Here is a 24,642-nt window from a genome sequence, read left to right on the forward strand (position 1 = left end):
TGGTTTCTCTTCTGTAAATGTGGTAACAGCACACACTCTTCTGTATTAGTGGAGTTGAATTGGATATATGAGACTTGTTTTGAATTTTTTTGTGTGTAATAAATGCGAAACATCTGTTTATAAAGTAGTGGAGCGTTTGTAAAAATGTGATTTAGTAATGCTTTCATGTGTGCAGGGGAGAAAGGACTTTATGATAGTAATTTATGCATTCTAAAGGTCTTAATATGTAAGATGGGAGAAGATGAGAATTTGACTTTAAAACAGACCACATAATGGCTCTTCTAATGTTTGCAGACTTGTCTTGAACTCAGATCTAGTAAAAGTGGATTTTCAGCTTTAACTAAAATAACACTGATCAAATACACTGACTTTTCTGTTACGGTGTTTGTTCATTCACTTGGTCTCTTAGCTCAGCAGAAATGGAAGAGGCTAATATGCTTGCTTCCAAGGTACACTGGCCTAAAGCTTTGACTGCACTGTGTTTTGGATTTCAGAGTTTAATGAAATAGTAGTGTTCCATTCTTATAAATGGCAGTTGAAGAAATGGAGATGCCCTGTTTCACTTCACACCAAATTTTACTGTACTTTATTAAGAAAAGCGTACCCTATATCACACACGGGCCAAAATTACTTGAAAAAGAATCTCTTTGCAGCTTCATACCAAGGAAGTCCTGCTTATTGAAATATTACCCAATCATTATAACCCTTTCATTTTTATGCAAGTTCGATTATTTTGGAAAGTGCTATATTAAAGAGTCTGCAACTAATCCTTCCTATCCATAGAAACTGTATTGCATGTTGGATAACACAGCAAGCATTTCTCCTCGTTACTCTGCTAATTAGCTTCAGCTTTGAGCTGAAGATGGTTCTCTTTATGTGAGTAGATCAGGCTGCCTAGCTCACTACTTGCATTATCTATGTTGTAAGCACCAAGGAGAAGGCCAGCCAGAACACAGAGGTGAACAGAAGTAGCCCTTGCTTTTTTCTATATGAAATATGCTTATGACTTAGTAGCTACTTGACCTAGTCTGGATTCAAACTGACTCAAAAGAAAAGACCTTAATATATTAGCATTGGTTCCCATGGCTCATAAAATGGTCTCACTTTCACTGCAGTCTCCTTTGCAGACCAGCCTTTATGTAACTCTTAGTTACCTAAAACTCTGTTATTGTACCCAGGATGTCGCTGAAGGCTTTTGGTTACACTGGAAATTCTCTCAGCTGACTAATATAACATTTCCTGTGTCATTTGGTTAACTGTCATTTCACTGTATTTTTGCACCTTAGTGCCTTAGGTACTGAAAAGGGTGAAATGGGACAGGGTGGGTGGGGAAGCAGACAGATGTAAAGACTTCCAGCCTGTATGAAGTACCTCTGTAGACCTTGGATGCTGCTTTCTGTTTTAGGGTGCTGAGGATTATCAAGCTCTCTTGATGGAAAAAGAAACCCTCCTAGCTGAGCTGCGTTCAGAAAACCTTATAAAGGATACTGAGAACCGTAAACTACAGAAGAGGATTAAAAGGACGGATCAAGAGCTAAATGACTTGAATTTAGAAAGAGAGAAGATGGAAAGGGAGCTGGATGAAGCACAATTACAGAAGAGCAGAAGTGACAAAACCATTAATGTTATTATCATTTTTTTCTTTTATTTCATAAAGTTAAAAGATAATTGATCCTATTTCTAGTATGTCCTCTTTTAACAAATTTAACTTCTTTAAACTAATTTGAATGCTTTCTGGAAAGGTAAATACATTTGCCTAGAATCAGTGTTCAAAAGAATGTGGCCAAGGAGATTGAAGAAAATTTTGACATGTGGTCTGCACACACAAATGACTTAACTAAAGGATTATCAAAATGAGATTTACTTTAATCCTAGATAAAATCATTAGTGTGTATAAGTGGTAAATGGTAAACATTGGTTTCAGTTTTCCTGATAGTAGAGCCTAACATGCATGATAATGTGTATTTTATAATTCTACTGTATCTGTCAGGTTACATGTCTGTAAGTTGTCTTAAATTGCACTATGCTAATTTAACTCTTTTTCTTTTCAGTTCTAATGCAGTACAAGAGTGAGGAGTTCATTGTTACGACCCTAAGCCAAACTTCTGCATGCTTTTTGCTATCGTAACTTGGTCACTGTGAAGGCTGTGTGTTTAATAGCAATTTCTGCTTGCAAAATCTCAAAAGCACAGGATTAGTTGATCACAATTTACCAAAAATGATGTGCTGTATCTCTTCATTAATTTGTTTGCTTCATATTCCGTTTAGGGTTTTCACCTTGCTGTAGATACCTAGACAAGCACACTTGCTTCCAGCAAGCACAGCTTGTGCAACAAAGTGAAAGATCAGGTTTCCTCTTTCACTTTCTGAGACAAGGTTACAGCTCCTGCTGAGTGCTTGGCATAAAACATGCTTCTTGCTTGTATGTCTTGTCACATGTGTGTGGTTTCCGCCCCACCCCTTAAATCTTCTCAAAACCGCTTGCATTAGGGCAGATTATACATTTCCGCAAAACAGCATCTGTGGAAGGAGTGGACTCCTGTCTGCTTGCAAAGGCTGCCACCCTTAGCTAGGAACTAGCCGGGAGCTATATTAAATAATGTAAAAGATTAAATGGGCTTGTATCCCTTCAGTGAATGTTTTGCTCCAATTAAAAAGGGGCCTCAATAAAGCAGGTATGCATGAAAATTTCTGTCACTGCAATATCAGTTAAATCCAGTAGAGGGATCTCTTTACCTACAAACAAGTTTCCCTCAACCCCTGCTCCCCCCTCCCCTTAAAAAAAATAAAAAATAGTTATTTAACTAACAGTTCTGGTTGGTTGTCAACTGTGGTTAGGCTGCTGTCACAAAATCTTTGCTCTGCTTTGAAATTTTTTCTGGGTGTTGAGGTTAAGGGGAGAAAGAACAGATAGCTCCTGTCAGTAAAACAGCTACAAAGAACGTATTTTATTGATTTAAAGTATTTTTATCTTTAACTGTCTTCTCTATTAAGAACCTTTTTTTCCCCTTTCAGGGGAGCTAGAATATACATGTGTATAGGAAAAGCAGGAAAAATAGGTTTGAGTAGGGCTTTGCCAAGGGATTCAAAGTTACTTGCATTGCAGAAGCCTATTTGACTCTATTATGTCCAAGTTTTTCATGTAAATGACTAGTTCCTCGGGGAAAAGCATTCCTGCCAAAAGATGAGCAGTCTTACAGAAATTATATCCCTAACCTATTTCCTACTCCTTGCAGAACAGCTGCTTCAATTTCAGAGTTGCAAGTACATTTCGATATAGCAACATTTGCCTGTGAAATGTTGCCCATTAAGTAGTAGATGTGTGGGAGTAAAAAATATGCTATGGTATTTTGCTCTTTGACAAATAGAAAACCTCTGCAGTGCTCTGATGCAACCTCTTTATGAGACAGCCTTCAAAATTCTGTTCTACTTATGTTTTCAGGCACCTCTTTATCAGTGTATCTATTTTGTTAGAATAAAGCTGACTAATGTACCTGATCTTTAGAAATTTCTGCCTATATCTGTAATGAACATGTCCTAGGAGTCTTCCCTCACTTAGAAGGACATTGTTAATGACATCTCATAGATAGGTATATAAAAAATTTGAGACCAAAATTACTATTTGAAAACAAACTTCGAGATCCAGAAAAAGTACAGCTGCTGTGCTGTGAACCTGTCTTGTCTGGAGCAGGACTGGGCACCACAGTCCTGGAGTGGCAGAAGACTAAACTAAGTTACTTAAGACTGTTGCAGAGGAGCTGTTCATCCAAATCACTACCCATGCTGAAGTATTATGAATCTCCTGGAACAACAGGAATAGATGTTCTTGGTCTAGTGCCCCTGCCCAGGGATGGGTGGGTGCCCTGCCTTAAAAAGCAAAAACTCTTTCTCTCTGTCCTGTACTTTCTAGAAGCTGTTGTTAAACAGTAGTTCAGCATCATTTGGCTCTGGATGGTTTTGTACTTTGAAACAGCAGACTTAAGGCATACATTCTTACATACAGCGGAGGAGGAATAAGCATCCTTAATGCTGCTTGCATCCACCATATTGCTGTGTCTATAAGAGATTTCTTAAGTGAAACTTGAGATCAAAGAATGTGTTCAAATTCAGTTGATTACATACTTTTAGTAACTCTTCTCTATCAAGGCATAAATGTAGACAATTAAAGTGTACTTACTAGGTATTCATATTTGATCAGTTGGTTGGGGAAATGCAGAAAAACTCATTAGGCAGAATTTATTACTTAGTCTTCCTACTCGTAGTTTAGCCTGAGAGGGAGGTTTTGGAACTTCATGCCTTAATTATTCACCAACCTGTTTTCCATCTGACAAGGAGGGGGAGGCATCTGCTCCAATCTTCTGCATTATAGTACTTCACATTCATTTTTCTTAGTTCAACTATCATTAATCATAGGAAAGTCTCTTGGGAGAAAGGTTGGCAGAAAGAATTGCAAAGTTTATGCTCTGAGAACTGTAGGTACTATATTTTGCTTGCAACTCAATGTATAGAAAGCAATAGTTTTTCTCCCAGACAATTTGAATGGTCAATAAGTTCAAGCAACCTGCTACAGTGATAGATAGTTTTGTGTGTTACAGAATTCTGGCTCACACAAAGAAAATAATTATCAGTTTCAACACTAGCTTGTTTTGGCAAGGATTTGGGGAACTTTAGGGGCAGAAGTAGTAGAAGCAAAGTATCTGCAAAATGCAAGTCTCTCGCAGGCTCTCTGACATTGTCTGAATTCATATGCTTTGTCAGTCCAGTTTGTCCCCTAAACCCAACCGTAATGTTTGTGCTGCTTAAAGGCAGAAGCATAGTCTCTGTACTTGACAGGCAGTGCACACTAAGAAGTGCTATTATTTTACATCTAGACCTGTTCTGAGATTAGGTAATAGGGGTGCAGGGCTGTTACTGCAGTGATCTCTTTTCTAGGTATATGTGCCTACATCTTTGCTTCTCAAGGCTGTTTATGGCTTTCATAAAGAGAAGCCACAGAGTATTGGTCACTTGAAATTATAGGACAGATCACAAGTGGTTCTTGAAAGTCTAGTTATCTACTAATAGGTGATGGATTCACTGAAAGCCTCTCAGAGAAGTAAAAGTATCAAAACATAATGTAAAAATAAAAAGCGTGAAAATCATAACACTGCAGTTGGTCTTTCAGTTCCAGTTCAAGCGCTGTATGTGAATAGACTTGATGTGACCCACTAGAAGAGCTCTGTAACTTGAAGCCCAAAGCCTTTGCAGTTATCAGATCTTATGCTATCTCCTAAAGGAGTTGCTCTACACTGAAGTCTGTATTTATAGTTAGTAACTGGGTAGAAATAGAAATACATTTGAGAGTGTGTATATATGGACAAAATTTGGGTCTGATTCTGCAGTTCTTCAGTTTTCTTAGGCAAGCAAATAGTCCTACTGATTATTTAAAAAAAAAAAAAAGACCTTTATTAGTTTGCAGAACTGAGGGTCAAAGCTTATTTGTTCTTTGAAATTGAATAACATTTGATGGTGTTTTTGGGAGCTGTCACTGTTTTCTTAGCTGAATCCTGATAACAAAGCTAAAATTAAGAAAATAAACAAGAAGGTAGTATAAACAACAATTTGTATTTAACGTGCAAAATGAACAGAAGTAAAACACTGAATAGTTAAATAGTATTAGAATTTGATGTGAACCTGCATGAAGCAAAGCAATTAAGAAAAGGACATAAAACAGTTTGTAAAGAGATTGCAATTAAAGTGTCACTAATAGTATTTCCCTGTACTTTGAATAGCAAACAACAATGGCATTTGAAATCCCAGTGGAGGTAAATGTAATAAGTGACTAACATATGCGCAAACTATTTAAAAGGCTAACAATACTTCACAAGTGGGCCCTTTTGGAAATAAAATGAAAACAAATGTATTTTAAGATGTAGGCTCTATTAAACTTCTCTTCAGACCCAAAGAATCTAAATATTACAAAGTCTTCTGTATGTTTTAATTTTAGACAACAGCTCTTCTGCTGTAGGTTTCTACTTCTCTTTTTCTGCACAATCCTTGCAGCAAATATTCCAGATCTTCTTGAAAAGTAAAATTTTATACAGTGATTTCATTTTATATGTGATCTATGCCTCCTTCACTTTGTAGTGTTGAGATTTCTAGCAAATCAGGAAAAAAAGGGCAAGTTTGTATTGACACAAAGGGGGGGGGTGGCAGAGAAGCTGGAAGGGTAGAGCTCTGACAAACCACATCTACTATTTTGAACTTTTCTACTGCTCTGTGCTTCTGTGCTTTTCTACTCTGCAACCAGAATTTGTCTATTAATAACATATGCTAACAATTTCTTGTATACTTCCATTTATTTAATAATTGTCCCAGTTAGTAGCAAAATGTAAGGAACAGGACTTATTTAATATTTGCTTGGAACCCAAGGCTTTTTCAGGTAGTCAGCCTTTCAAACCCCACAGATGGCCACATTTTCCGATGGAGGATATTCAAGTGAAATGAGACAGGATCTGTAGGAATACATAGAAGAAGAAAGATATAATTATAATCCATGTGAGGTGCATGACTTGCAAAATAGGAAGCAACTGCTTTTTACCTTGAAGCAGTCGTAGTTGATCCTACAACCATTAGGGTCCTTTGGACTTGCTGCTTCATATGGATATTGAAAGAGATTGTTCATATCTTTTAGAAATGAAAGGGATGAGAAATGCACAATGCCCTGATGGGGAACTAAGGCGCAGACATGATGCACCTAATCTTGGGGATGCGGGAAGTAATTAGCAGAGTCGGAAATTGAACACAAGATCTAAGTTTTGTTCACAACTTCTGATCACCAGACTGATCTTTCGCTCATGATTGGTAGTTTGAAGTTTGTGCTTTTCTCAAAATGTTTTACCATTTCTGACTTTTTTTTGGACGTAAGAGTAACTAGTAATGCAGTGTTAGTGCAAAAATTTCCATGATGTGATGAGAAAAAGCACAAATGACATACTGAATTACCCCTAACCAATTTTCTCTTATTTCTAGCAAAGGAGTAAATTGATTCAGAAGCGTGTGTTCATTCTGATGTGACAACACGTACGTGCATGGTATTCTCCGCAGCTTTGGAGTCCAGTCATTCTGTATGAAAAGCATTTAAACAATAACAGCTTAGATTTATAGAAGACAGTGCTGACACCTCATCCAAAAGTTCTCTTTCTTTATCTGTATTCATGGGATGCCAAGAGGAAGGCACTGGCTTAAATACATTCTCCAGACCATTCAGTGATATAAGTAATTTAAAACAATGGAAAGTTAAACTAATAACATGGGTTGTCACTCTTAAGTTCTTCTTTTTTTTTTTAAGTTGATTTGCTAAATAATCAATTTCATTTTTTTTAGGACCTTAGAAATCAGCTAGAGAAATTACACGGTGAAATGACTGAGAAAGAAAAAGCGGTTGAACATCATTACAATATTCTTTTGAGTGAAAGCAATCAGAAGTTGCAGAGCCAAGAACTAGTTATCAAGCAGCTAACAGACAATGTCAATCAAAAGGATCTATTGCTTCAGGTAGGTAGACTTAAGTTGAAATGAAAAATGAAAAGTTATCATTTGATTTTTGTGTGAGGAATGATTACAAAATCCCATTTATATTTGGAATTACTGTTGATTTTGATGATAATCCTTTGCATTTTATAATACTGTATTTGCAGAATAGATATATAATTATAGAGATGTGTGGCAGTCAACAGATTTCTTATTAGGGTTTTATGAAACGTGGACAGAGGGGGAAGAAAGCTTTCCTAATGCTTATTTAGAATTTTCACTGTTGTGGCAAGATACTTTAAAAGCTCTGAAGTATCTATGATTTTCAGTTTGTTCTGCAGAAACTAGATGTTGAGGAATAGGTGTAGATACTGGAATATTTTCTCATTTTTTGGAAAAAGCCCCTTCAAAGTGAGATATATGAGAAAGGAGCTGCCTGAATGCTAACAAACTCCTGCCCAAACATTCTTCTATAGAGGGAGATAAAATCCTGAAGTGTACAGAGGCATTCAACTAGCCATGCAAAAAGTAGTAGTAGTTGAGGTTGCTCTGTGTACCTGGAGACCAAGTGAGTTCCTTGATTTAATGCATAAATGCTGCTTAATTTTTCATAACCTCAGATTTAACAGTTGAAAATGTGGGCCCTTTGCTGAATGGGGTGGGTGCCCTGGTGACGAAGGATGCAGAGAAGGCAGAGTTACTGAATGCCTTCTTTGCTTCAGTCTTTACTGGTCAGGCCAGCCCTCAGGAACCCCAGACCCTGGAGGCAAGAGAGAAAGTCTGGAGAGAGGAAGACTTTCCCTTGGTGGAGGAGGAGTGGGTTAGAGATCATTTAAGCAAACTTGACACCCACAAATCCATGGGCCCTGATGGGATGCACCCACGAGTGCTGAGGGAGCTGGCGGACATTATTGCTAAGCCACTCTCCATCATCTTTGAAAGGTCATGGAGAACAGGAGAGGTGCCCGAGGACTGGAAGAAAGCCAATGTCACCCCAGTCTTCAAAAAGGGCAAGAAGGAGGACCTAGGCAACTACAGGCCAGTCAGCCTCACCTCCATCCCTGGAAAGGTGATGGAGCAGCTCATCCTGGAAGCCATCTCCACGCATGTGGAGGAAAAGAAGGTGATCAGGAGTAGTCAGCATGGCTTCACCAAGGGGAAATCATGCCTAACCAATCTGATAGCCTTCTATGATGGAATGACTGGCTGGGTAGATGAGGGGAGAGCAGTGGATGTTGTCTACCTAGACTTCAGCAAGGCTTTTGACACTGTCTCCCATAGCATCCTCATAGACAAGCTCAGGAAGTGTGGGTTAGATGAGTGGACAGTGAGGTGGATTGAGAACTGGCTGAATGGCAGAGCTCAGAGAGTTGTGCTCAGTGGCACAGAGTCTAGTTGGAGGCCTGTAGCTAGCGGTGTCCCCCAGGGGTCAGTCCTGGGTCCAGTCTTGTTCAACTTCTTCATCAATGACCTGGATGAAGGCACAGAGTGCCCCCTCAGCAAGTTTGCTGACGATACAAAACTGGGAGGAGTGGCCGATACGCCAGAGGGCTGTGCTGCCGTTCAGAGAGACCTGGACAGGCTGGAGAGGTGGGCAGAGAGGAACCTCATGGAGTTCAACAAAGGGAAGTGCAGGGTCCTGCACCTGGGGAGGAATAACCCCATGCAGCAGTACAGGCTGGGGGTTGACCTGCTGGAAAGCAGCTCTGCGGAGAAGGACCTGGGAGTGCTGGTGGACACCAAGTTAAGCATGAGGCAGCAATGTGCCCTTGTGGCCAAGAAGGCCAATGGTATCCTGGGGTGCATCAGAAAGAGTGTTGCCAGCAGGTCGAGGGAGGTGATTCTCCCCCTCTACTCAGCCCTGGTGAGGCCACATCTGGAGTACTGCGTCCAGTTCTGGGCTCCCCAGTACAAGAGGGATGTGGCACTACTGGAGCAAGTCCAGCGAAGGGCTACAAAGATGATTAGGGGACTGGAGCATCTCTCTTATGAGGAAAGGCTGAGAGAGCTGGGCCTGTTTAGCCTGGAGAAGAGAAGGCTGAGAGGGGATCTTATCAACGTGTACAAGTATCTGAAGGGAGGGTGTTGAGAGGATGGGACCAGCTCTTTTCAGTGGTGCCGAGCGACAGGACGCGAGGCAACGGGCACAAACTGAAACACAGACACTTCCATCTTAACATGAGGAAAAACTTTTTCACTGTGAGGGTGACAGAGCACTGGAACAGGTTGCCCCGAGAGGTGGTGGAGTCTCCTTCTCTGGAGATATTCAAAATGCGCCTGGATGCAATCCTGTGCAATGTGCTCTAGGTGACCCTGCTTGAGCAGGGGGGTTGGACTAGATGATCTCCAGAGGTCCCTTCCAACCTCAGTGATTCTGTGATTCTGTGATTCTGTGAATGTTTTTTCTTTTTTGTTTTTTTTTCTTTGTATTAGAAGTGTTGGATGGTGGCCAGATCTTATTTTGGTCTTTTTTTATTCCTATTATGTTAAGTTGGGCTCTTCTTTTGCAAAGTATATAAAGAGCATGTGCAGGGTCATCACTGGATATTCTCCGTCTTTTGTTTGTTTATTGTGCAGTATAAAACTAGGGCAAATTTTGTAAATTTGTCTCACTGTTTTCTTTTGTTAGAAACTTGATGGAGCAATTAAAGAAAAGGATGTAGAATTGCAGGATCTTCTTAATAAGTACAAGAACCTTCTAAAAGCCAATGAAGAACTTGAGTTGAAAAATGAGGGCTTAATAAAGGAAAAATATGCTGTACAGTCTCAGCAGTCAGTCATCAAGATAGTCAGAGAGTTAGAGGTGAGTTTGACATATTTGTGACTATTTGCAGAGAAATATTTTGACTTGAAATTGGTGAGAATTTTGACTTTGGCTTCAAAGATGTGAGTTCAGATTCATCATAGTTCATCCGCGTGGCAAGGGGCAGTTTTTCCTTCAGGTTAGTACCATCTCATTTGAAATAAAGCTTTTTCATGGCTTCTCTTACAATAGATATAAGCACAAAGACCTCAGTATTGCTAGCAGAAACTCTGTGTATTATGTGTTTTGAAAGTTTGCCAGAAAATGCCGGATCATGAAGGACAGAGGACTGAGGGGATAAATGTTTTCTTTCTTTAAAAGTCAGTGAAATTTTAAATGTTTCATCACTGATCTGTCTCTTCTATCCCCACCCCCAGTGGATTCGTAGCCCAAGACTTAATCTATAGTAATCTAATCTGACTGTAACTCAATTAACCAGTATAAACCAGTCTTAAAACACTGAAATTAAATCAAGTCAGGACTGTTTTCTTTCTCCTATACAAAAATATTCTGTATTATCAAAATTATAATAAATATTATTAATTTTGTCCTATATTTTTAATTGGCTTCAAATGTTTTAAAAGGGTACAAGGGTAGTATTATGTGGCATCGTGAGAGTGCATGATACTGTGCTCTGAGTTTACATGGCATCGATGCATTGTTTACTGTCAGAAAGCATGTAAAATATATTGCCTGCCTACCGTAAAGAGGTAGAGTTTGTAGTCATTATGATAGAAATATTTTCCCAAATGGGAGAGCATCTGCTTCTGAAGAGAGGTGCAGAAGAGTTTGTGTACTTCTGATAGGTAAGAGGAAAGATTGCACTGAGCTAGTGACCACAGGAGGTAAATGGAGCTTGGGAATAGAAAATATAGAGAAATGAGTATGTTTCTAGGGCAAGAACAAAACTGTACTTTAAAGCAAGAGAAGAAATAAAATACTATATAAATATAAAAAATTGTGGATACTGCATGCCCATTATTTTATTGGGTGGCACAAATTGAAAAGAACGGTTAGTATTCAAAACCTGAGGTCAAAGTATGAAGTCCTAATATATAGATTTATTTCCTTTTTTTCTACTTTTATACCAGCAAAAAAAAAGGTGATGTAATGGTGAGAAGGATTTGAATCAGTTGCTGAGTCCATCAGTGTATTTTTTATTAGTGTGTACAGATTAGAGAACAAATAAGGACTTTTGAAGATATGTTACATTTCTTTTTTTTTTCCCCTGTTGTTTGCAACCTAGTATATTAAGATCTCTAAGAGTGTCAGGCAAAGTAACATGAATTAGAATAGCACTTCCTAGTGGTGAAGGGAGCTATTTCATTTGCTTAATAATATGTCAGTCATTAATGAGATTTTTCTCAAGGAAATTTAAAATGAAGTGGCAATGGCAAAGGGAATGTGAGTACTGTATCTTGTGTCACATTATGAACGCTTGTGATGAGCCGCTTAATATGTTATGGACACTATTATTACAAAAAGGTAGATGCAAGACCTCTTTGAGACACAGAGCTTGTTTGGCAAGCTCAGAACAAAGGAACTGCATCGCTGTTTGCCACGGATCTAGCGCAAAGTATATCAAAGTATATGTTAATGTACTTACAGAGAAAATAAGGTCTGCGAAAGGTTAGGTAGAAATTTTACCTCCATAAAACAAACTGCAGTGCATTCATATAACTTCTGTGAGGAAGGGAACCTGAGAGTGATGGAAAATCATATAGAATTAATGAAAATCAAACGCTAACTTTCCTCTCTTCACCCCACTTCCAATCCAGGTATATAACCAGAAAAGAGAACAGTGGCAAGCGAAGCCATGCATGGTAATGACCCAATATCCACCTTCTAATCACAATCCATTCTCTGTTGCTGGTTCACTTAGTGGTTGTGAACAATACCTAATCACAACCCATTGTCCTCCCAGCTCAACCTCTGTATAAGATCACCTCCTGTAAGAACCCACTTCAGCATATTAATCATAAGTTTTTGGACACAGATTATCCGGAGCTGTGCTCTCATTGGCTGCCTTGGACTCTTTGATGACTTTACAGTGCTGCACCAACTCTCAACAAACGCACAGCTGGGTCCTCCCCACCAGAGAGAACAGAAACCAAGCTCTTCTGGCCTCACTGATCTTTAAAGTTGAAGAAACTGAATTGAGAGATGCAGAACTTTCTCTCTTTCATGATACCTTTTTACTTTATTTTAATGTAAAGATAAATTTTAAAGCAACCAACATCCAAAGCTCTGCTGGGTGCCTTGGCCAGGCTGGGGAAGATAAATGACAGTTTCTAATTAAAGTTTGGATTCTTGAGCCACAGTCATGGGCTAGAGAGGAAAAGAGAGAGTGCAAGAGACTGATAATTAGGTTAGTCATGCAACTGCTGACTCGGGTATCTATGAAGTCTCGAATGAAATATTCTGGGCTTTACAGCCGATGAATTTAGAAGTGCAGCAGACTTCATGTAATTTTGAAAACTTTTGTTTGTTTTGCACCTAATGCCCTTCTCTCACTGCCAATACTCCTTTACCCACAAAACATTTGTTAGGCAAGTGTATTTCTAACACAGTTTTTTAGACCTGTGCTGTTCACTTTAATATCTAGAAAAGCAGCAATATTTGGAAAAGCAGCTCTTGCTCAATCCTTTAGTTGTGCTTCTGGGCTCTGTTATACTCTACATGTAATCTTGCGCAGAGCATATGCTGCAGTAAAGAGCCACAGTGGTGAGAGTTTTAATTCTAAATTGATTTTTGTAAGTGTAAACAAAATGATTATAATTGCTGTAATATAGCCTTTCTGTGATGTCTCTGTCTGAGCAAGTGAGCTTATATACCACTTGAGGCTGGAATAGGAAGCGTATTTAGCTGATAGACTACAAGGCAAATCTGATGCTTCTGCAGACACAAGGCACTTTGTAATTCCTGTATGATCAGCCCATTATTTGACTTTGGTTATAATTACTCCAGTAGTTAGGGAGTTAATACTGTGCGATCAGGGAATTGTAGAATACTGTGTGCATACAATTGTGATTTAATTTGCTGCAGTTGGAGAATTATAGTCAATGCACCAAAGTTATTGATGTAGCCAGAGCGTTGCAGTTGATGTGGGTCCTGAGAATTGGAACTGATGCAATTGTTGCAGTACTGAAGACATGTCTTAACTGTTGGAATTGAGGTAGTGTGAACGTTGTTGCCGAGTCGTCGTTACTATGGAAAGTGATGTAGGTGACTACTTACTTTTAATACAAGTGTCCTATCTATTAAATTGTGATCAGTATATTGCAGTTGTTCCTTTCATCTCTTGAAACTGATGTTGTGAACATATAAACAGGGAGGTAGTTCAATTTCTGATTTGATGAGGGGAGTTTATAGCTGAAAATGATAATCTTTTTTTGTTGCTACCTGTGTCTTCACACACTTTAAACGTGATGCTTTTTACCTGTTACAATGAACATGGCCTGGTGATGGGAAGGGATGTGGTTGGTGTATCTCACCATTTCTGTATTAGCAGAAGGGCCATAAGTTGCTCAGACCCATCAGCTTTGTGACGTTTCTGTGGTTTCTAGGTTTATGACTCGGTGACCTGTGACAATCTGAATGTTGTTAGTGAGTCTGTTTCGTTTATGAGAGAACATACGTGTAGTTCAGTGCAGTGTTAGAAGAAACTGCCAGGTTCTGGTGCTGATGGATGGGTGGCTGAATCGGTTATAGCCTTCTGTCAGTCATTCATCCACTCATCTTCAGAGATTTTGATATCACCCAGATGGTTGTTGCAAGCAGGAGAGTATTCGGTGAAACAACAGGATATTCTTGTGACTTTGCCAAAAAGTTACCTATTGTGGAGCTATAAACCTTTTATTTCCATTGCTTACAATTTGAGAAACCTTTTAATGAAAATAACTTAGGTTTCTATCACTGCTGTTTTGCAGTAGTATATTGCACTTTAATGCGTTGGATTACCTCCTGTCATGGGAATATAAATCTTTCACTGCAGTATGGTCCTGCTTGTCTTGCAGCTATCTCCTCTAACACATTTACCCTCACACCATGTGTCAAGAGGTTTAATGTTTCATTAACTCCCACAGCATTATGGTTTATGTAAGTTACAGAGCTGGCTTATGTTTTGTGTCCCTTTGGGGAGTTGGTTGGAATAATTCAGTCCTACACTTTATTTAGAAGTGACAGTAATAATGTACCAAAAAAAAAGAGATGTTCCTCTTCTCATCCTTATTATTCGTGAAACATTCTGAAAAATCAGAACACTTCATGATTTTGCTAACCTCTACCTAGCTAGTTGAATTTAGAGGTCATAACAATTTGTCCGTAGTCCTGATTTGTGCTCCTGTCACATCTGGATTTCAGAAAAAGCTCTTTTTTCTCCTAGTGCAGAAAATAAAGAGTTGGGAGGATTTTGTGAGGTTACAGAGATTTTGGTGCAAATGTAAAACTAAATTAACATGTGAATTCCAAAAGAAACATAAGAAACCAGAGCATGATTCTGTGTAGCACTGCTTTGCTAATACAGCAGCCATAGACCCTGAAAAATTGGTGGCAACTGTTATCTAATTTATGTACCATACAGTCTTCAGGGTGACATTACTTTGCCGGTGGCTCAGAAAGAGCTTTTAATTAGGATACAGTTTTGTAGTGCCTTCAGTAATAATTGCAAAGCTTATATCAGACATATGGAAAAGTTCAGCAGAACTTTTAGCAGACTGTTAACCATCTAATGTAAGTCAAGATTTGCCTCTTTCTGTTGCTTTCTATGTCATTGATCAGTGTCACAGTCAGTGATCAAGCTTTTTCAAATTAAATTGCAATCTCTGTAGTTTATGTTTAGTGACTATTGAAAGGCTGAGATTCCAGTACTTTGATAAGATTCTTTAACTCAGGCTGTAATATTTGCTTTTTTACAAAGTTTTTATGAGATATTTTGTTAATGGACTCTGGATCACCTATGTAAGTCTAAGTTTGCCTTTGTGTTTCTCAGTACTCAGTCAACAGAACTCATCACTGTGAGCTCCTTCTATGCTCATCTTGATAAAAACCTTGGTATTAAGCTCAGTGTTTTGCCGTATGTAAGATAGCATTTAATATATAAATTGCACTAGAGCCTGGAAACATTTGTTAGAGTACAGCTACGATTATGGTTGGGAACATGATGAATGTGTACAAAGACAGGGTCACTTCCTCAAAGAATCTGTAGTATTAGGTGGTAGAAGCTACTCTTTCTGTAGTAAGATCTGATATACAGATTACTTTAATAGGAATAATTTGATCAAAGCTTGATTGCATTTGCAAAATATTACCTAATATGTTCGCTAGCACTGTTGAAGGATGAGCATAAATAATTAAAAGTAAACAACAGTTGTCTGTGCTTTTGTAGGGCTTACTTTGCAGATTACTGAATTTTTCAAACTAATAGAGTCTTTGCATCATTAGTGTGAATTAGCAAGATTCTACCGTAGCTGAATTTTTGTTGCAATTCCTTGCTTAGGAATTGCAATTGCTGTAATAACAGCTGCTTGAAACTCCTGGGTATAGATTTCTTCCCTGTTAAAGATCTGTTTACTAATGATTCAGTATCTCTTGAGAGTTTAGTTTCCAATCTTGAAGTTGTAATATGGAGAAAATAGAATTACTTCATCTTTGTTCTCTAGAGTTATCTTGTCACACTAGATCCATACACATTCCCCCTAAGCTACGGAACTTTTTTTGTTCTTTCTTTCAGTTTTTGGTCAGAAAAGAAAACTGAGAGGAGCAGCAGGGTCTATTACTCTTCTTGAACAGAGGCAGAAGATAGTGTCTGACATTAATAAATCTAAATTTCCTATAGATATCTGGAAGATGCTCCACTTATTTTCTCTTCTGAGCAGAACATATCTTTGATATTTCTTTGTAATGGCTGCAAGCAAATACTCATTTAAAAAGCTGCAGTTTTGCCTCCTACTGAAAAACTGGCTGACTGTTTGTTTTGGAATGAAAAAAGTCTTGGGTTCTTTCAGTGGTCACTTAGTGAGGAGTCTTGGTTTGTTATAATAATAATATACCTTTTGAGAGCAAGACTGCAGGTAAATGATTTTCTTTTCTTGGCACAAGTGACGTGACTTGTTGTGACCCAGCTGATTATTTAGAAAGCTGACTCAATGAATATGTATCTGACATGCTCATCCTTTATTTGTTGGCTCATTACAATCCTTTTTGTTCAGAAATGGGACAGAATTTGCAGAAACCGCTCCCCTAAAGAAAGTTAATTTTATCCAAAGTACGGAGGGGACTGTTAGGACAGTGTTCTAAAGCGTGTGCTTGGAGCTTGGTCTTTTCTCCTTCCTTTCTCCTTCCCTTCCTTCCTCTTCTCTGAAATACCTATTTTCCAGGTTGTTCTTGGGTCATTAATTTGTAAACTTTAAAAGTGAAAATGCTGGGGCAAAAAATTCTTTTTAGACTGTGATAAAAATAATGAACCACTGTTTAGATATGTTACTTTCTTATGGTAGGTAAATAATGGAGCACTATTAACCTCCTTTAATAACAGCTTTTTGAAGTAGCATGGATATTTTCCAGATTCATGTTGGGCTCTTGAGGTGGGCAGCAACTACTTGAGTGACTTTTGAGGTGGTTCAGCGACGTCTGAACTTCTACTTCTTTCACCTTTGCTTTAGGACACAGATGTGCATATCATTGTAGACAGCGAACTTAAAAAATTACATTGCTGGTTTAATATATATTCTTTTTAATGTAGGAAAAAAAAGAATCTGAATATGAAAAGCTGATCCTTGCTTTAAGAAAGGAGCAAAATATTTATTCTACTCTAGTAAAGACCTTCAAAGAATCAGATAGGTAAGTGCTTTTTCTATTTTGCTGGATATTTTAAACACAAAGGGCTGAGTCAGAAGTTGTTAAAAAGGTGCAATTTAACTGGCGTGGTAATTATTTGATATGGGGCGATTGTTAATAAGGTGTAAACTAGCCATAGTAGTCTCCTTAAAAGAGACGAAATATTTTTGTACGTCGACAAATTATTTTCAGTGTTTTCTCTCCTCTCCTTTAGCAATTGGAAATGGAAGGAGACTATCGAGATTGGGACTTGTTCAATGGAACATAGGAAAGGGTTGAACCACAGTGAACTGTTGGGTGCTGAAACATTTTGAAAAAGTAACTCCATTTTCCGTAGTTTCTTCCTTTTAAAAATACAGATAATCCTTTTATACCTTAAGAATGGCAGTGTGAGAATGATGATGATAATATAAGCAAGTATGGTTTTGGAGAAGATTAAACAAAACAGAATAATTGAAGTTTGCATAGTGTATTTTCAATGTACAGCATTCAGAAGTGTATTAGGAGGCAGGAGCTAGTGTTTTTCAGCCTTTTTAAATCAAAGAACACACAGAAATCTGTGGCCTACTTTGTATCCTATTATTGCTTGGCAGTTGAGGGGGGAACGTTATGGTAAGATAAATAAAATTCTTAGCCTTTAGGTAGAAGAAATATAATTGTTATATAAAAATGTACTTTTACTGTTATAATTATAAATATTTTAATTAGGTATTGGGAGCATTTGGGAGGCAGCTCCTAACTCTTCCTGCCTGAAGGCAATGGTTCATACCTGCCAACTTTGTGGGAATGTGTTTGTTTTTTGCAGTCAGTGTGCAGACCATTATAGTTGGAAACCATAAAGTGAGTAGCACTAAAGTAGAAAAGAGCTGGTATTTGAATTAAGCGCATTAATAGTAATGCCATCTTGTGCTTGGCCACAGCTCAGAAGCTATTTTAGATAATAGGATCTGTTTCATTAGAAATAGCAATAGAGGTCAGAATATGGAGATTATTTCTTACCTCCAGGAAAAGAGCAATGGCTGTTTTCACTGCTTTCTGTTGAACAATCACCAAACAAAGGAAGAAGCCAGTTTTGATTTGAGATTTCATAGAAAGAGTCCTCTATCACTGAAACACATTCTGTGGGTAAGGTGATTATGTCAAGACTCTGTATAATAATGACAACAACAAAATAACTTACTACGGATATCACAGTTTTTCTCCATAGATTTTAAAATGTCTTTCAAAATATAACCAAAGTTGACTGTGCCTCCTCAGGGTAACAGGAGTTTTCCAATTAGCTTCAGTGGGAGCAGGAGCAGGGCAATTAGTTCTGTTTTCCAGATAGGGAATTATAGGATGAACTGTGAATTACACAGGGTGCAGCGACTTGCAGCGGATGCACAGTGATTCAATAATAGAGCTGGAAGTTGTAGGCAAGTCTTCGTATTTCTCCTCCGCGTAGTTTTATGGACTGAGACATGCCATTAAATCATCAGGGCAGACTTGGACCCTCAGCCTAAAGTTCTGGGGAGCTGATAAACCAAGCCTGCAGAGAAGTTCAGCTTTCTTATTTGTGTAAATGCCATCAGCAGTGAAATGCATTTTAGGCAAACATCTGTTTTCTTGTTGACATGTCTTTTTTTAGGCATTATTTATTTTAAGCAAACTGAACGGTTATTTTTCAAAATAACCTGCTTGATGTCAGGACTGAGACATTTCTTGTCTCTCCAAGCAGGGAATCAATGCTTTTTGTCATGAAAGCTTTAATTCGTGAAGAGGAGAAAATGTGCTTACTTCACTTCTAGTAATGTGTTACTTTGTTTTTCTTCTTAATTTTTGCTGAGCATTTAAGAGATCTCTCTCTCTTTGAAGATATTCTTGAGTGAGGGAGAGTTGGTTAAAGCAATAGTTTCTTGTGCAAGCAACACTGACAACAGCATACTTGTCAGAAGACAGACTGAGAATCTTTTCATACATGCTGGCTTTTAATTAATGTGTTTCTACAGCATGCTGTTATTCTTATGCAAGTATGACGTGTGCTCCCATGTAGTCTCTTGTAAGATGGGTTTGAAGTTTGTTGAAAGATTTCTGAATGCTCAGGCATTTCAGCGCAGTGGATTGGAAATTCTACAGCAGCTTAGTTTATATTAAAATACTGACGTTCTGAGTGAATTAAATGTGAAAATAAGTAATGCAATCAGTTCAGTAACACCTTGTTACTTATTTGATATCAAAACCAATTTATTTCATATTATTAAAATTTCATTTTTTTTCATATACTTAGGTCTTTTTATGGACTGCCCATAACTGTCTTGTAGATGTTGTTGAAGCTTGTGGGCAAGCCCTAGGTAGGGGACAGCTAGATGTGTTGACACTGTGAGAATTGCAGGGCAGTGTGTAATGCTCAAGTAAGCACATTCAGTGGCTACCTTGGAAAAAGAGCTGCTTACAGATTTAATTCATGTTGACAAATTGTCATGTGTAAGTTTTGGAGTTTAACACCCCTTTGAGATCACTGAGACAATTTCGATCTTAAAAGATAATTTTTGCAGGCTGTCTGCAAACTGAAAAATATTACACAGAGCCATGGTATTATGTGATAGTGATATTTTTTCTGGCATACTTTTGAGAAGTTAGTCATTTTGATTTTCCTTAAAGAGAGTTATACGGAAGTTGGCCAGTAGAATGTATGTATTGTGTTTAAGCTGATTTACAAGCAACACGGCTCAAAACAGCAAGGAAGGGGTATATATGTAAAGGCCATATAGGGATTTGTTTATTTTGTGCATCAAAATGATGAAACTGTGACGGAAAAGAGTGATGGCTAGTGTGAAATGGGCTCTTTATGGAAACCTGGATGTATAAAAGATGCTGAGGTGCGGAACAAAATGTTTTCAGTTGAAATCTATTTTTTTTAATTTCTGATTTTCTGCTTTTCTTTAGTATAAATAGCTTGCAAACAGAACTAAACAACATTTTCTTGTTGCGAAAACAACTAGAAGAAGATATTTTAGCTAATCGGAATCTGCAGAAGGTCTTAGAAGATCAAATTAAGGATGTTAAAAACCGACAAGGTCTGTATATATGTGTAGCTCAGCCCCTTTCTTGAACTTTTTGCACAAAAATGACTGGTTTTATTACAGTCAGTTTGCTGTGATGGAGAAGAAATGTTTGAGAGTAGATAGAGGTGTGAAAAGACTTCTTGTCTGCTTTCTGTACTGAAAATCATTGGAGGTATTTGTAACAATGTCTTTGAGCAATCAGGACGTATACAGAGGGACAGCTTTTCTCTTTCCCTGCAGCAGATGCTAGTAATTCTATGGCAATTCTACTCCAGGGGTCGTTTCGAGCTGCCTACAATTTTGTACCCATAGAATTTACCGTTTTCTGCAGAAGTCAGAAATTCCTAGTTTTGAATAAGTCTGTGGCCGTGGGATCACTTCCTGACCATGGAATTTAATTATCTTGCAATACTTTGATGAAGAGCTTGCATCTCAGGAAATGGCTAGACTCCTTCTAGCACAAGAAGTATTTTCAGAGAAGGAAAAATTAGCCAGAAGTTTTTTTTATTTTGTAATTTATTCAGAAATAATAGAGCTTTTAAATATAACTTACCTTTTAGCTTCTTTATTGTATTTCTTTGGAGGTGTTTTTAGTATATACTTAGATGTAGAAAAGCAGAATGTAAGTGGACACCATTAAAGGTGGTATTCTGCATCTGTACAGATGTACCTGTTTTCTTCTCTAGGGGAGGTATAATAGCAATAAAGCCTGTTCACCTACCCCTTTCAACTTAGATTTTCAATTTTAGCATCGCTCCCTTTACAGGGATCATAAAGGACAGAAGGTAGACTTCTGCCATTTCAGAGTTTCCAACCTCAAAGGCACAGAGATGATGATCAGCCAGGGGAAGCCAAAGGGACTTGTGAATATTCCTGGGTCCAGTTCTCAAGGGCACTTGGGTTGTAGGTGAAACACCTAGGAATGGAGGCTCTGAAAATTATTCATCATTTGTGAAGCTTTGGGCCTTGCAGCTGCCATGGGATCAGTGTCAGAGCTGGGAGTAAAATTTGGATGTCTCTTCTTTGTTCTAATATGCTTTCTCCCTACCTAATGAGATATATTTATGGAACTAATTGCCATCCAAATTGTAAATGAACAGGTGCTTATTGAAACAAGTAACAAGTCATTCATATTGTTATAAAGGAAATGAATAAGTAGCTATTTTCTATTCAACAAATACCATCTTTTGACCCAGAAGCAAAATAAAGTCAGTAACTTTGTCTAACCAGGCTCTTTCCTCTGAGACTTTGAGTTCATGTTCGTGAAAATATGACTAAAACAGAATAACTATTCATGCCTTATTTCTCCTTCCTAAAAATATTTCTAATTGTAATGCTAAATATGCAAATTATAACTCAAAATTGCATTCACAATTCATGCTGATAACCACAAAAAATAAGGCATGTCTAGGTGTCAGAAATGGAAAGAAACATAAGGACAAAATTATTTCAACTAAACAGAAAGCTTATTTTGGGGAATGAAAATTTTAACTGGCTTCCCCTAGACTTACTAGTATGCACTTACTTGAAAAGTTGTATCTTTGCATTTTATGCTGTGTTTCCCTGCAAACAAACAGAGTTTCTGAAACAATTCCTATCCTTGGTTTTATTGACAGATGAAACGCTATCTTTTTGTGGAGATCAAACATCTTATATGAGTATTTGTTTAGGAGAGCAAGATCATTTAGGCCTACAGATAGACCATCTGTCTCTTGAAGAACTTAAGAAAAAGGTACTCATCTGTTTTATTCTTTACTGTTTTTAATGGCCTAATTCTGCTTCATTTATAGTTTGTGTCTTATAAAATTTTGATCATTTAGGTATGGTTGGGTTATTCTGAAAGGATTGGAAATTCTCATCTCTGGTTTGTGATCCTCTTTTTATTAACTATTTTTTGTTACAATACATGAGCTTCAGAGTCAACTGAAGGAAAGCTGGGTTACTACAAAATTTTTAGGATTGTTAGACATCAGGATTCAAGTTTCAGACCCAATAACATATTTCTGTCATCATGAAGTATACCAACTCCAAATAAAAGTTTTTTCATTAAGTAACCTAAAAAGCATATTTCATGCCCCTCTATCAATCATGAAGGTGGTAGTGGTGAATATAATTTATACTTCTGTACAGCACACTACATCTCAGGATTTACAGATCTTTTGATAAATGTGTCATGCTATAAAATACCCCTGAGGTATATTAATATTGTCACCATTCTGCAGAAGGAGAATTGAAACTCACAGAGATGAAATGAGCAGACTATTGTCATACAGTGGGTCAGCACTGGAGTTCAGAAACTCTTTCTCCTGACTGCTCATCCTGTGCATTGACCTCTGATTCATTTTCATGGCCAGCTGAACTGTAGGCAGGTATTCAAACTCTTGAGATGGATAATCTTAAGGAAAGAAGATCAGTTTGCCTTACACCAAACAGGTGTTGATTTAAAAAAAAAAAAAAATCCAGATTTTTGTCTCAGTCCCATGCTTGGCCTATGCCCCTTTTATCTCTAAATATATTCCCTTTAGTGGTTTTGGGAATGCTCCTTAGCAAAAGAAGTCAATGAACCATTTCTTAACTGAAAAAGGGTTTGTATGCCTGAAAGCTGGTCTGTTTTTTCCAAATATATTAATCGGTCTAATAAAAAGATTTTACCTCCTTCTGCAAACATTGCCTTCTTGATTTACTATGTTAGTCTGTGACACTAATGACTGTTCAAGAGCCTTGCTCATGATTCTCTACTCTGGTACATATTTTATGTCTGTGAAACTCCACAGAGTGATAGCAGCTTATAAAGGGAGTTACAGATACAAGGACAGAATGTTTTTGAATGTTACTCTGTCCCTGTAATTCAAATTTCCCTTGCACCAAAATGTTTCTTCTCAAATCAGCCTGTTTGTGTGAGGTGCCCTGAAGTTTCTTCTTGCTGCTGAATTAAGAAACTTGACACCTCAACTTAATAAGAAGGCTGAAACTACAGTCATTCAAGTTCAGATTTCTTGAATGCTAACTCCCAAATATATGATCATGTTTTCATATATAGAGAGATTGTCTCATGAGCATATATGGTAACATTAAAAGAATTTTGTGAAAAGGCCAAACTTTCCAAGTTCTGCAGTTTAGATTTACCTAGAGATTTATACATCACCATTTTTTTCATACTAGGATGGATTTTACTAGTTTTCATTGTTTTTTCTTTGCTTATTTAGGTTACTGATCTTCTTTTGATGGTTAAGGATCTGCAATCAATTAATCAAGAGCTTAAGAAAAAACAACTTGGACTCTGTACAACATGTTCTCAAGGGAAGGAAGCACTAAAAATTTTAAACTGGAGCGAGGTATGTTTTCTGTGATAAAGTATTGAATCTGACTGTCATTTCTAATATGCCTTGTGGAATCACTCACGCCAATGCAGAATGTGTAAAACCCTAGGAGCTTAACTTGCTAATTCCTTATAATAACTTTAAAAATTAACTATGTAAATGACTATAAGAGGTTAGCACAGCAGAGAATCAGACTCAGTGTAAGTGTTCAGTGATGTGTTTAGTTGAATTTAAGGTAACAACATTCACATTAAAATATTAATTGGGTCTGTGATGTATTTGTTTTGTAAACTGAAATGGGAGGAAGGAGTTAATTTTATTTTACAAAGAAAGTAATATCTTCCATGACATTTTAGCTGTTACTAAATATCTACTTGTCTTCTGTTCAGGAGTCATTCTCATGCTGTGTCCAATTCTGTACGAGTTTAAATCTTACCTCCTCTGCACACCTCTCCTCCTACCTCCACAAAAGAGTTAGGGCTCACAATGGCCAAACAACAAAGAATAGCACTTTGGGTCACGTTAAAGCATGTCTGTGCTTCCATGTACAGTATAGAAGTGTATGAAGGAGTAGCCAGCGTTGCGGTGGATTGCTGAGAGATGCAAGGAAGTAGTCCTGTTGCTGGGTGTTTCATTCTTTTGCCCAAAGCTAAGACTACTTAAGCTGTAAGGAAGAAGAGGTCTTTGCAAAATAGTTCTACTGAGAAGAATTTGGGGTGCTGGTTCCCTGTGTGTCTTGTTATGTGTGATTAATAATCAGCAGGCTATGGTAGACATCTAGTGAACGTTCTAGCTTGTAAGATATTACTTGAAATGTGGCTGATAGTACTTCTCTTTATATTATGTTGCAGTTTTTGCGTTCAATTACATCATTCTTGTACAGCACATATTGAATAGGAAGGTAAAAAAAATAAAAGGGATAATGGTGATGTTTTTATTTTCTATCTTGAATTAAACTGGAAAGAACAAGAAAAAAATTTTGACTAGTTTGATTCTGTTATGTGCAGGGTTTGACTAATTTTAGAACCGTGAATACTGTATTGATGTTTTTTCTTCAGGACAGGTTATTCTGCAGGCATCTGGAAAAAGGGCAATGACCTTTTTCATAAGTGCTGCAGATACCCTG

At 37.7% G+C, this 24,642-nt stretch overlaps 1 protein-coding gene across 4 annotated transcripts in view; it reads left to right on the forward strand.

Moving 5' to 3' along the window:
• CDK5RAP2 (CDK5 regulatory subunit associated protein 2) overlaps nucleotides 1-24,642 on the forward strand; it is an 83,731-nt gene that overhangs the window by 17,079 nt on the left and 42,010 nt on the right. For 2 of the 4 annotated variants that reach the window (XM_026059597.1, XM_026059599.1), the window contains 7 exons: nucleotides 1,406-1,624; nucleotides 7,366-7,536; nucleotides 10,142-10,315; nucleotides 17,058-17,155; nucleotides 20,078-20,208; nucleotides 21,813-21,928; nucleotides 23,403-23,531. In XM_026059597.1, coding sequence (XP_025915382.1) covers nucleotides 1,406-1,624; nucleotides 7,366-7,536; nucleotides 10,142-10,315; nucleotides 17,058-17,155; nucleotides 20,078-20,208; nucleotides 21,813-21,928; nucleotides 23,403-23,531 — 1,038 coding nt within the window. Of the gene's footprint in view, nucleotides 1-1,405; nucleotides 1,625-7,365; nucleotides 7,537-10,141; nucleotides 10,316-12,093; nucleotides 12,139-17,057; nucleotides 17,156-20,077; nucleotides 20,209-21,812; nucleotides 21,929-23,402; nucleotides 23,532-24,642 lie in introns of all 4 variants that reach the window. The other 2 variants (XM_026059598.1, XM_026059600.1) reach the window with 2 other exon arrangements.

Source organism: Apteryx rowi, unplaced genomic scaffold, assembly GCF_003343035.1.
Source record: "Apteryx rowi isolate R43461 unplaced genomic scaffold, aptRow1 scaffold_16, whole genome shotgun sequence".
Taxonomy (NCBI): Eukaryota; Metazoa; Chordata; class Aves; order Apterygiformes; family Apterygidae; genus Apteryx; species Apteryx rowi.